This window comes from Anomalospiza imberbis, chromosome 3, assembly GCF_031753505.1.
Source record: "Anomalospiza imberbis isolate Cuckoo-Finch-1a 21T00152 chromosome 3, ASM3175350v1, whole genome shotgun sequence".
Lineage (NCBI taxonomy): Eukaryota > Metazoa > Chordata > Aves > Passeriformes > Viduidae > Anomalospiza > Anomalospiza imberbis.
Genome location: NC_089683.1, coordinates 5,370,904 through 5,383,927, shown reverse-complemented (window position 1 = coordinate 5,383,927; position 13,024 = coordinate 5,370,904). Strand labels below are relative to the sequence as shown.

At 40.3% G+C, this 13,024-nt stretch overlaps 1 protein-coding gene across 1 annotated transcript; it reads right to left on the bottom strand.

Annotated features, from left to right (window-relative positions):
* Positions 1–265: 265 nt before the first annotated feature.
* Positions 266–10,041, bottom strand: LOC137470173 (cytochrome P450 2K6-like). Its single transcript, XM_068183226.1, has 9 exons — positions 9,599–10,041; positions 7,352–7,514; positions 6,071–6,220; positions 5,433–5,593; positions 4,651–4,824; positions 3,917–4,058; positions 3,112–3,296; positions 2,886–3,027; positions 266–1,615 (listed from the first exon to the last, which is right to left on the bottom strand). The coding sequence occupies exons 1-9, from the start codon at positions 9,854–9,856 to the stop codon at positions 1,428–1,430; spliced, it is 1,563 nt and encodes a 520-aa protein (XP_068039327.1). The 5' UTR covers positions 9,857–10,041; the 3' UTR covers positions 266–1,427.
* Positions 10,042–13,024: the final 2,983 nt, after the last annotated feature.

Sequence of the window (13,024 nt, the reverse complement as noted above, 5' to 3'; positions counted from 1 at the left end):
AGGAAAACCAGACCAAATACTTGCTTTAGACTCAGTCACAGGAAAAGGAATATACTTATTTAGAAGTATTTCTCAAATTTGTTATCACTTGGCAAGGGAAGCAGTTACTGATAAAACCATTACCCCAAAATAATTTCATCTGGAGCAGGGGTTAAAGATTTTCCTGCATGCCAGGAAGAGGTTAAGTAAAGATATACTCCTTTGCTTTCATTAAGGGTGATTTACTGTGTGGGTTTTGAACTTCATGAACCATATAGAGACCTCAGCCTTTTTGAAAGTTTTTTATTTTGAAAAGAAAGTGTGGAGAAGGGCAGTGAGTAGGAGTCAGATTCAGCTTCCACACAAGGAATTTGAAATAGTAACTGAAGAATGAGCTTCTGCATTACAGTGCTGGATAGATACAGAGGCAAGTCGTAATTACTTTAATTTAATTTTTTTCCCTGAAACTGGGTGATTTATGATAGGCTGGCTGTGGATATTGTTACTTTGGGGTTGTCATGCACACATAAACAGGGTAACATGAACCAGGGAACATAAATCCATACATTTAGGAGGTGGTCTTGCCTTGATGGTAGATACTCTTGGACAGAGTTGCAGAATGATCAGATTGTTGGTTTTGATGAGATTTGAGGCCTCTTCCAGAAGGTTCACTGTTGATCTGTGTGTGTGGAGCTGTGACCACATCTCTGTGATTTGACCAGGGAACGCCTGAAACTTCAGTTTCACAAACCTTGGCTTTAAGTAGGTAAGATATTTTCCTCTGTGTATATGCTTTATGTACTGATTTTATCCATTTAAGAAATATTCAGGGAAAATCTTAAAGAACTTCTGGATTCAGATCAACTTGGCTTAAGGTTTTTCCTTAGAAGTGATCTACAGCAAGTACAGAACTGTGATTTCTTTGCATATGGAAATGGAGTAGGGAGAAGAGCCAAGGGAAGAAGCTGCACTGAGGCACTGGGGAACATCAGGATATCCAGCCCAGCTTCAAACACAGCTGACTGCCAAGGTCAAACAGCCTTTCTGTTCTGACAGCCTGAAACTCTGAACATCCCACATTTGTCTCCTTGTACAACCTAAGCACAGCTTCATAGCCCCTATGTCTTTTGGGAAAAACCTGGACTTGGGAGCATTTTTTGGGGTATGCTTTCAACAAACAGTGAACATGGCAGCAAGAATAGGAAAGCTGAAGTCCTGTGTTATGTAGCCAAGATAGGTGATCTAAGAGATTAGTCCATGAGCCATCAATTACTTCACACTTCTGGTCCATTTCTGCCCTCTCCCAAAAAAATAAAAGGACACTACTTTGGTTTAGAAGTACTGGAAACCTTAATTGATATATGGATTGTTTTGGTCAAAGAGTAAGACAGATATCATGGACAAATGATTGAAACATTTTAGAAACACAATGGATGTCAATTAGAGCTCTAGGAACGTGCTACAGCACACATTTTATAGGGCTTGGGGATGACATTAAATGAAATGGCAGGGCTGAGGTCCAGGTCTGAGCTGGAAACTCCAGGTGGAGGGTGGAAGTTGAACCTCTGCAGGAGACTGGTGAAGAAGAGGAAGAGCTCCATTTTGGCAAGAGTCTCCCCAGCACATATCCTCCGCCCTGGAACAAAAGGCAAAAGGACCACAAGAAAATCAGTGAGAGCTGCTTCTTCAGTATTGGTAGAAAAAAAACCCCTTTTTCAGCTCTTGACCTGAAAAAAGGTTAGTGGGAATCCAGAACATTTGAATGTTATATCCTAGGTATGAATAAAGAACACAGTAGATTTTAAAGCTCTTTTGGGTACAAGTTAACAGAGAGAGAGGAGTTTTGATCTTCAGCAGTATCATACCAAAGCCACATGGTGATGGTTTTTTATTTTTATTTGTCTAAATGCTTGCATTTGGAGAGAAATGTATGGAAATGTAGTCTGAATTCCTTAGCTCCAGTTTTCAATAAAATCTGAATTTTTACTTCATATTTTTCCTCAACTTGGCTCAAGTTTTGGATACCAAACCAACTGGTTTAGTCTAGACTTTAGATCTATTTTTGTTATACTAAAATTTGTCAGCAAATTCCTTAAGGATTCACAAATGCTGGCCAGAGTGAGAGCGAGAAGCAAGGTGGAGGAGATATTCTATGAATATTCAAAAGTGCTGTAAATGTAAGTTCTGTCAAATCCACTAGCTAGTAAACTGCCTTATTCATAACACGATGGTTCAAGGCCAGAACTAACAAAAACCTGGGCTAAAATTTGATGTTAACATTCATGTGTGACAGAAAATGGAGAGCTATTGCGTGGCTGTGATATGAAATACCCAGACCTGACACTCCCTGGATGTGCTTTCAGCTGGGACATCTAGACTTAAGTCTGGAAAAGAATATCTGAGAACTGGAAGTGTCATAAGTTCTTCTAATAAGAAAGAAAAAAAAAATACAGTGTACAGGATGGTGAGTATGAGAAGAAAAAATCTTATTGAAAGATCATACAGAATTGAAAATATACAAATTCGGTTGATAAATAGAGAGTGTTGTGGATATCTAGATAAATTAGCCAGAGACTGATGTAAGGGAACTTAAAAAGAGTAATTACAGAGCCTGCAAAGTAAGAGAAATGCCAGAGGAGCAGGGTTGGAATCCCTCATGATTTGGCAAATGGTGCAGGTGTGTAGATTCAGGTGAATGTCACTCTCTGGGGAAGCCTCAGAGGGCCAGCCCCCTCTGTCCTTTGATTTTACACAGAATTTGGGAGTTTCTTCTTGTCACACTATATGAAGTCATGACCCAGCTGATATTTTTTGTGACTTTTTAAAGGGGACATGGGAAAATGAAGCAGGAAATGCACAGAAGCATCTTTGCTGTGTGTTCTGTGTAAATGTAAAAGAGAAAGCACCTGCTGAGAAAGGCATGAAAGCATCTTTCTTCACAAGTTTCCCATTAGCATCAAGAAAGTGCTCAGGGTAGAACATGTCTGGTTTCTCCCACTGTGACTGGTCTTTCAGAACTGAGGTCAGTAAAGGGATGATGTAGGTTCCCTGCAAAATAGGACAGAGGAATGAATTCCTGGACGAATGCAGAAAGAATAAATGTTAGAAGAAGCAATCCTGTAGGCATCTCACCTTGGGGATGAAATAGCCTTGGAGGGTGACATCTGCAGCAGTCTCATGAGGCAAATCCAGTGGCAGGATATTGGCAAATCTCTGAATTTCGTGGATGACAGCATCTGTGTATGGCATTTGAGCTCGGTGCTCGATCCGTGGGGGGTTGGACCCTATCACTTGCTCTATCTCTTCTTGGACCTTTTCTGAAGAAAGAGTCAACTCTAAGTATAATAGATCTGGAGTACAAACCATAAATTCTCCAAAAATCTTTTTTTCCTTTGAGAAATAAGGGAAATGAGGACTACAGTGTTTGATTGATTCTTTACCAACAAGAAAAGACTTTTTTACTGCCATCTCTTCTGTCTAAAGATCTATGTTCTGCCCAAGGGTTGTCTCGAAACCACCATTTGACTCCAAACAACTTTGTACCATCAGCTGGAATGGAGGTGCCAGACAAGGGCAATTCCACTAATATTCTCTGGTCCCTAAAGCATCAGTACAGTCCATTTAATATCAGCACAGGCCTTTGGTTTATTGACAGTTTCTGAGGGAAACCTGGAACAGAATCATTGAACATCACAGATCAGCTCTTTGCTTGCTAATTAATGAGATTTCCCTAAGCAGAGGGCCTGGCCTGTATGAACCCTGTTCTGCTGACCAGTGTGACCCTCACTGGGTCTGAACCACAGGGCACAGAGACAATAATTGGCTGGAAAACTGAGCTTTTTGTAACTTGGCCTATTAACAGATGTGTTGATGCTCCAGGTTCCTGTTTGGTCACTAATGCCCTGAGTGTAACAGTATCTATCATTAAACCACTTACTCTGAATTTCAGGGTACTTTAGCATCAGCAGAAAGCCCCAGTTTAGTGTGGTGGAAATGGTCTCAACACCAGCAGTAAATAAATTGCTCACCAAGCTTAGCAAGTTGCCATTATGGAAATACCCATTGGTAGTGGATTTCTCCTGAAAAAAGTCATGGAGATAAAAGGATGAAAACTCAAAGCTTTCCATGTGAAAATGCAATTTATGTAGATAAACATTTGCTAAGATATAAATCCTATATTTTAAAAAAGTGTGAAAGACAAGGAAGAGCTTTGGGCTTGTGCCTGGAGGAGAGTGCTGACATATCTTTGTATTTACTGGGACCATCTGCAAAGGGAGCTGCCTTCCCCATGGGGAAGGTAACCCAGCCATATCAGAGAACCCAAATAAGTCCCACTAAAGCCCAGGTAGTGATTCCATTCTGTAATGTGCTATGTTTTCAAAAGAGCCAGAAGAGCTGGGACAACAAAGAGAGCAGATAAAAAGATGAAGCCTTGGTAAACATATTCATACAGTCTGAAGAAAATAAATAAGGATAAATGTTCACTGATTAAAAGAGGCTGGAATTTCAACAGCTTGAAGTATCTGTTCAACTCTACCACTTTGTCATATGTATTTTCTCAAAGACAGCTTCCCTAAAGAAATTCAGCTGAAATTGTAATGACTGAAAGAAAATTGCAAATGTCTTCATAGAGCTGTAAAAGATGGAATCAGCAAGAAAATGCTCAGTTACCTCCTGCTGTTTAACCAAGAAGGCATCAATAAAACTTCTTTGGTCATTTTTGTCCAGGTTTTTGAGGTGCTCTACAAAAGTAACTCGTACAAAATCATGGAATTCATCTCTGTTTCGAAGGAGAGCCTTGTTAGCCCTTAGGAGGAATCCAAGATATGGGAAGATATTGTACATCTAGGAGAGTGGAAGTTTTTAGAGTTAATCAGACAGAGCTCTGGAAATACTAGAGAAACAAATTAGCAACATATGGCCTTCCTTGCAGATACAAAATCAAAAACTCAAGATTAATATTTTTTTAAGAACATGAAAAAGTGACTGGATGAATCAGTGGGAGAAAATTCATCAAGGACCACCAAATAGATGTAAAAATCTTGCCCCAAATTACTATTTTTCAGGAGTAGTGTAGGTGTCAGGCTGAAACAGCTGCAACTTTTTTTATTGTTTTGGTCAGCCCTTCCACTAACATTTTTTTTTTTTTTCAAAACCTAGATAAACATAAATCAATCCAGGGTGTGCTAGCATTGCACGCAAGTATCTGAAGGCATTTTTCACTCACTAGCACTCTTCAAACTATATCTTAAATATGTTTTTGAGAGACTCGGGGCTTGATTGTTGACTTCATGATTCCCAAACTGTCTCTCAAGGTATTTTTGTCCAAGAAAGTGCTTTGTAAACCAATTATCTCTCAAAGTCTCAGATTTTCATGTTTAATAGAAGAAACTAATCACCAGTATTGCTATTGGCATGCAATGGAACAGCGACATAAACATGTGAATCATTACCGTGACCAAAGGTTTCCCAGCAAGCCTCATGCTTTCATTGGTCAGATTTATAAGTCTCACAAATCTGGAGTCTTTGTAGTCAAATCGTTTTCCAAGCAATATTGACACAATTATATTAGCAACTGCTGCATTAATTATTTTGCTGGCATCAACGGGATTTCCTAGACAAGGAACAAGAGAATTTATGACATTGTAATAAAGAGATGTAATTTGTAAATGTAAATTTATTGTTAAATCTTGCTATTCATTTCTTATGATTGATGGCTATCATTGATTGTTATCCATTGTCAGAATACCATACCAAGACACAAAAATGCCAGAGGAGCCAAATTCATCAAACTGGTGTACATTTCATAAAAAGGTCTGAACTTGAGAAGGCTCAAAAAGCCTCTGCATATTTGGACAAAACCTTAGAGGTAGTGAGGCCCTGGCACAGGTTGCCCAGAGAAGCTGTGGCTGCCCCACTCCTGGAAGTGTTCCAGGCCAGGTTGGGCAGGGCTTGGAGCAGCCTGGGATAATGGAAGGTGTCCCTGCCCATGGCAGGGGCTGGAGCTGGATGAGCTTTAAGGTCCCTTTGAACCCAAACCATTCTGCGACTCTGTGATTCTATGGGTTTGCAGAATGAACAATCCACCCACCTTTGTGTGAGGCGATGGAGTCTGCCAGGTGCCCGTACTCCTCCACGATTCGATCCTCAATGGCCTTTTTGCCCATCCCAAAGTCTCGTAAGGCTGTGAGTGTAAACCTTCGCATCACCTTCCAGTTTTCCCCCCGGGCAAAAACAACCCCTGAGACCAAGAGAAAATTTCAAGGTGGCAGAAGATTTTAAATCATTTTGTAGGCATAGAATAGAGCTGTTTAGTAGCAGTCACTTTTAAAACAAGTTAAATTGCATCCAGATGAGGAAACACACAATTGTGCCTTAAGTGCCTTAAGTATTTTCAATCCTCAGCAATAGGTTCATTACACAAACAAAGGATAAATATTTAAGGTTTATTTCATCAAATCTTAAGAAAAATATATATCCTCAAAGATACTTATCACTGAAAGAAAGTGGATGTTGGAAATTCAAGTTCAAACTGCTGCTCATCATAGTTTGGAAGTGGAATTGAACTAAGATCTCTGATGACTACAGGAAAAAAAATTAAGTAGGAATAAATGTCTTAAAAAATTAGATAACGTCTTAAAACCTCCACTATCAGTTTTTTACACTGAAATTGTTACATAATTTAACTGATGACCTCAACTATGGTTTTCCTTTTCTAATTAAAAAATAGAGTGAAAAGTAAGCTTCTGTGCAATAATATGAACAAAAGATGCAGCTGTTAAAATGTTCACAGAATTATTCCTGAATTTGTGCAAGGATATTGGAGATATAAATATGAAATTCTTATGCTATATTAGAATGAAGTTTGGGTGTGAAATTCTTATTTTGAAACCCAGTTCAGTAGAAAGTATTCCCCTTTTTAAAATAAATGCACAGTTCACTATGTGCTACATGCTATATATTGTCACATTCTGAATTTAAAAGCACGATTTACCATTGAAATTATGAGCAACAGTAGAATGCTAATTTCAGAAAATTTCAGGTTGTTCTATGATAAGCCCAAAACCCCACAAGTTCAGAGCCATATCATGAGAGCTAGAAATGCTTCTCTAGGAAGGATGCCCTGTTCTAGATCCTGAAAGTGTGTCACTATCCATTTTCTGTTGCTGTGATTATTTTTAGAGTTATGGTTGTTTTGTTGCCACTGTCAGTAGTTTCAAAGTTGAATAAGTGTGCTAAAGTCAATGAAATTGCTCCCTATTTCCAATGCCTTTTGTGATCTCTGATCCAAAGTGTTGTCCCAGCTCCTGCTTTGTCCATAGGGAAAATATTTAGTAGGTCAAGCTGATAAGGAAGAGTAAGACCAGCTTACCATTTCCTTTGGTCAAATCTTCAAAGACTGGTATTTTGGGTCTCTCTGCAAATGCATCTGCCTGGTTTACAAGAGCTTCCTTCACTGTCTCATAGCCAGAAATCACTACAACTTTCCTGTGCCCCATCTGAACACTGAAGACTGGACCATATATTTTGGACAGCTGTCAGGAGAAGAGAACAGTGATTTACAGCTTCTAAAGCCTACAAAGAAATTCATCACTCTTCCAGAGCTGCTTATTTTCCAGTTCTGCCTCTGGGTTACTCGCATGGTAGATATTTTCCTGACTACAGGGAAAGACACTTGATTTAAATGATGGGAATGTGCCAGACATTGTGGTGGATAATGACCAAATGGAACAGTTGGGAGAAGAGTTCTGTTGTGCTAAACTGAGCAGAAATGTCAACAGCTGAAACCCCAAGTCAGCAAAGGATGGCACTGAGAGTTCTGTCTTCCCTCAGAAACCCTTGTAAATTCAATTTTTTACTCATGTTTTCACACTTAGCTCTATGCTATTGTATTTCTTTTGTGCACAGGCTACACCTGAACAACCTGTTCAAATGTTTGGTAGCATTTATTAAAAATAAATTTAACTATTATTAAAAATAAATCAGTTCGTTTCTGGGCCAGGATTTAGCATTAGATACATTCCAACTTTTTATACATGATTACATGCACCATGGATCCGTCTCAGAGACAATGTGGCAGCTTTTTATCTGGAACAGGCAGATTTATTTTTATGTAACTCGGTGTTCTTGATTCTTCTGACACCTGGAGGGGGGTTTCCTGACTGCACTCATTTTCTGGTAGGTTTTTGTAGCAGGCAGAGGCCCTGCAAGGCCTCCCTGGCAGTCACGTGCCTAAGATACGAAGTGCCGAGTCATGATGGCTTCCAAAGTAGCCCCACTTCTGCATGGACCCTCGTTATCACTCTGTAGGACCATAGGTCATATTCACCTCGACCCTTACTATTGGACAATTTCCAACACCCCTGTACCCTATATAAACCCCATTTCTGCCCAGTTCGGCAGAAGAGCTGTCACTGAAACCCTTCGCAGGAGATGCCAATGAAGACACACTGTGGAACCTCATACGGCCTTCTCATCCCTCTATCCCCACGTGTTTGCTGAGGCACTTAGCAAGCAAAGAGCTGAAATCACCAAAAAGCTGATCTCACTTAAGAGCTGAGCTGCTTGCTAAGGTTGCCCACGGCTGGGAGCTTGCCTGAGGGACCTGGACAGGTTGTGCTTATCAACCCAGTGCTATCCGGCAGCCAGGGTCGGATGGACCCCGGGAACCCCAGGCCGTAAGAGGTTTGCAGAGAGAAACAGAAAACATCTATTTAGCGTCAAGATGCAAAATGTTCAGCAAGTGGCAAGAAAGTACAGCCAGCTGAAATAACAGGAGCAGTGGCCCATATCTGAATTGTGCTCAAGTCAGAGAACCAGCATCAGAAAGGGATCACTGAATTACAGCACATACATATTGGTTCTGTTGGCCTGAAAACAGATGGAGCTTACTTTTGTCAACATGATTGGGCTGTGTAGGAGGGCTACAGTGATGTTCCAGATACTGCATCTAAGCAGTCTTTTGATTTATGAGTACAACATCCATACAGGTTTGTTGGTGCAAATATCCCTTTCAAAATTCATCAGCAGGGAAGATGTGTAATTTTAATGTCTAAGCAGAAAAAACTGTAAGAAAGGAGCAGGTTCATAGAATTCTTCTCACTCAAAGTCAGCAAAGTCCTGCAATAAACTAGGTAACAAAAGCACTAGAAGAAAACAGGGAGATTTATTATTTTGGCAAAGGTTGGTCCTCAATATTAAGAGTATATCTTCAGCTTTTGGGGAAGAAAAGAGGAAAGGGAGATGAGAATGTTGATAAATCAGTGAAGCCAAGATGCTGCAGTCACAGCTCCAGGTACATCAATCAATGGAAGGCAGAGAGGGTTACACCAAATATCAAAATCATTCCTTATTCTGTTGTCTTTTTCTCAAAATTACCACAAAAATAGGGTGGATGCTGGCTATTAATTTGAAAGTTGTTGAAGGCTGAAACCTGGATAAAATATTACAGTAAAGAAACCATGCTGCATTCAATATTTTCTGCTCAAATAACCATCTCCGGGTCCCTTGCTAAAGGCTCATACATGGATGCAATACATTGGGTGCAATAGGAGAAACTCTCTGACATCTTGGACTATGAGGCTTGGTTGATAGGACCAACAGAAAAGAAAATGAATACCTGTAGGTAAGTCCTGTAGGGTCTCTTCAAGTCAAACAAAAGAAGGTTTCCAATTATAGGTAATGGTCTTGGACCTGGAGGAAAGTTCTGTCTTTGGTTGTTGTTCCAGGAACCTGCTATTTTCAAAATAGAGAGAAAAGCCAGGATCAACGCTAAAACAATGGAAGTGCTGCTGTTCCAGAATCCTGCTGTTTTCAAAAGGGATAGAAAAGCCAGGATGAACACAAAACCGAAGGAAGTGCTGCTGTTCCAGCCCATCTCTATTGAGCCAAGTATTTGCCACAGAAAAGAGAAAATGTGGACTCTGGATCTCTGTCTTCCTGGAATAATTTAGCTTGAGAGGCTCTTGTGTTAGTCCATAAACTTATTTTCCACTGAAGTGTATGTTTTAATCGCAGCCGGTGACTTGTTCTCTGCCCATGTGCTTCCTAATGAATCTTCAGAAGGGTACAGGGGCATATACGTTTGCTAACCCATGTGACTGGATGAGAGTATAGGTCACTGTTCAAATGTGAAAGTCCAAGAAACAGGTCATCAACCTGGAATTTGCTATAGAAGGCATAAATTCTGCACAATCTGTCCAGGTTACTGATTAATCATGTTTTTGCCTTTAGCCTTTTGCCTTATATTCCTTGATACCCCTGAAGAATCAAAATTCCACTGCAAAGAGATTTATTTTTTTAAAGTGTGCGATGTATGAATGTGAAACTTACAGGCTGAGAGCAGATGTATCTGTTTTTGGAGAGTTAAGACAGCATCTCCATTCAAGTGTATGTATATAGGATACACTAAGTGTATTTTAGAGAGATCTATTTTAAGATACTCATTAAGTATCTTATTACTAATATTTAAAACGTATTTTTACATACTCTAAGTGCATGCTAGTATTATGTACTCGTGTATGTAGTGTTTGAATCAGTGTATTTAGTGTATGAGTCAGCTTACAAGCTGACTTATTCCTGCACTTGGCAGTAGATACGTTCTTGGTAGTAGGTAGTTTTCCCCAAGACAGCTCTTTAATAAATTCAGGCCTCTAATAAATCCATCAGCCTATCAGACTGTTATTTTTCTCAGGAATTGCTGGCTTTGAGGAAACAGGATGCTGTTCTCGTTTTCAGATTGTGTGTAATTGCTTTCTCCTGTGCTTCCCAGGGCTTTTCACTGCTGTTTCCTCACAAAACTGTTTATGGGTGGCATAACTTTGATTCCATTGAATTCATCATTCATTGATTCCATTCAAATTCATTGGGAATTTGAAATCACAGAATCACAGAATTATTGAGGTTGGAGGGGACTCTGGAATTTGGTTCAATGCCCCTTTCAAGTTGGGCCACCAAGAGCCACTTGCCCCAACCTATGTCCAGACAGGTTTTGAACATCTCCAAGGACCTAAAAAACTATATGATCCTAAGGAGGGAGACTCTGCATCTCCTGGGCAACCTCTGCCAGTGCTTAGTCACTCTCATAATATAAAAGTGTTTCCAGATGCTCAGAGGGAACCTCCTGTGTTTCAGTGTGTGCCCATGGCCTCTGGTCCTGGCACTGGGCACACACTGAGGAGAGTCTGGCTCCTGACTTATTTGATCCTTCTCCCAGGTGTTTATACTGATAAGATCCTGCTGAGCCTTCTCTCCTCTAGGCTGAACTCCCACCTCTCTGTAATTCCTCATATAAGAGATGTTGCAATCAATCACTGCAGCATCTTTGTGGCCTCTCTCCAGTCTGTCCATATCTCTTTGGTACTGGGGATCCCAGAACTGGACACAGCACTGGGAAAAGATGTCCTCTGTTGCCTGAGGTACAGTCTAATTCAGGTGTCTCAGAGTCTAAGAGAGTGAACAGCAGAGAAGGAGGTGTTGAAAGAACAAGCTAAGGGGAAAACTGGACAGGAAAGTTGAGTCACAGCCCACAGAACAGTGTTTGGAAGAGTTTTCTAGCAGAAATCTTGAACACTAAATTGCATGTGGCCTTGAGGCCAGAGCCTGAAGGTTGTGTGAGGTGAAGAGCCTCAAGGCTGAGCCCCTTGTCCTTTTCTCCCAAAAGTGTCAGGGTCCCTGCAGAGACATGGCCAGAGGCAGAGGAGAGGAGAGAATGGGGGAATTCCCCAGGGAATGGGGGTGCAGAGACATAAAGAGCCCTGGCACATGGCTGGGAGCCTGGGAGAGGGGCTTGAGCAAGCCTGGGAGAGGGGCTTGAGCAAGCCTGGGAGAGGGGCTTGAGCAAGCCTGGGAGAGGGGCTTGAGCAAGCCTGCTCTTGGCCTGGCTCACCCTGAGCCTGCTGCTGACCCCAGGGGCTCCAGAGGAGAGACCAGGACATTTCACCTATCTGGAAGATGTCCTGGAAGAAGTCCAGGGCTAGAGTCCAGCTGTGCTCCAGTTTGCCTGATTCTATTTCACCTTTTCAGAATGGGTAAAAAGGCACTCAAAATGTCGAGTTTTCCAGATATATCTGGAATTTAACTAATAGCAAGGAACTGAGAGGGGGCTGAAATGTGAACATTTTGCAGGAGGCTTGAGAAGAACAGGAAGAGTTCTCCTTTGGCAAAAGGAGATATATTTTTTAATATATTTTGAGAAAAAGGTTAATCACAGTAAGAGAGAAAGAAAACATCCCCAAGAAATGTCAAACAAATACAGTTGGTTATATGATCATTCAATTGGTGCATTTATTCAGCAGCAGATTTGAGCATAAATGTTAAAAGAAATTTTGTAAGCAAATATTCAGCCAATGGCTTTCAAATAAATTTTCTTTTCAGTAATGAAATACAAAGATACTGCTCTGACAGAGGTAGGAATGGAGAACTATTCGACAGGCTTCAAAGCTATAGTCACCCACTGGTATTCTGAAAAAAGCTGACAAGTAAGCTTGACCTTTACTTAGTTTAAAGTAAGCTTTAATGACCTCTGTATGTTTAAATGACCTTTAGTATGTTTAATGACCTTCAGTACGACCTTTAGTTAGTTTAAAGAAGATATCATTGAAGTTTTACTCATTTAAAAAAAAACCCAAAAAACCAAAAAAAACACCCCACAATGCCTTATTTAAGCTCTCTTAATGTAAAAAAAAATGTCAAAGTGAGAACAAAGGTAAGACAGAAGGGATAAAACATGGCCAGTCTTTTATAAGAAAGAAAAGAAATGCTGATATTGTGAGCCTCAAATTTAGAGTAGTTGTACTTTAAATTTTGCTTAATTTTCAGTCCCATCTTTTAAGCTCATCCTCCACTCCATGTCTTATTTAACTCCTTACTTTCTTTTCCTGCCAGTGTAAGGCTTCCTTATGGAAGAACAAAAGGGATTTTAGTAAAATATTTTCAGCTTCTGTCTTTTAAGCATCCAGTCATGTATTACACAGAAATTGTAACTGATTAATAATGAAGCTCTGCTGATTCAAGGTATTCAAAGCTCTGATTAATTGGGAAATAA

What these genes read in the sequence shown, in the direction of transcription:
- LOC137470173 (XM_068183226.1), bottom strand. Translation starts at nt 9,856, where the DNA reads ATGGGCTGGAACAGCAGCACTTCCTTCGGTTTTGTGTTCATCCTGGCT. An exon ending in CTCCATCGCCTCACACAAAG is followed by an intron (nt 5,594 to 6,070) that starts GTGGGTGGATTG and finishes TTCCTTGTCTAG; the next exon opens with GAAATCCCGTTGATGCCAGC. An exon ending in AAAGTACCCTGAAATTCAGA is followed by an intron (nt 3,297 to 3,916) that starts GTAAGTGGTTTA and finishes CTCTTTCTTCAG; the next exon opens with AAAAGGTCCAAGAAGAGATA.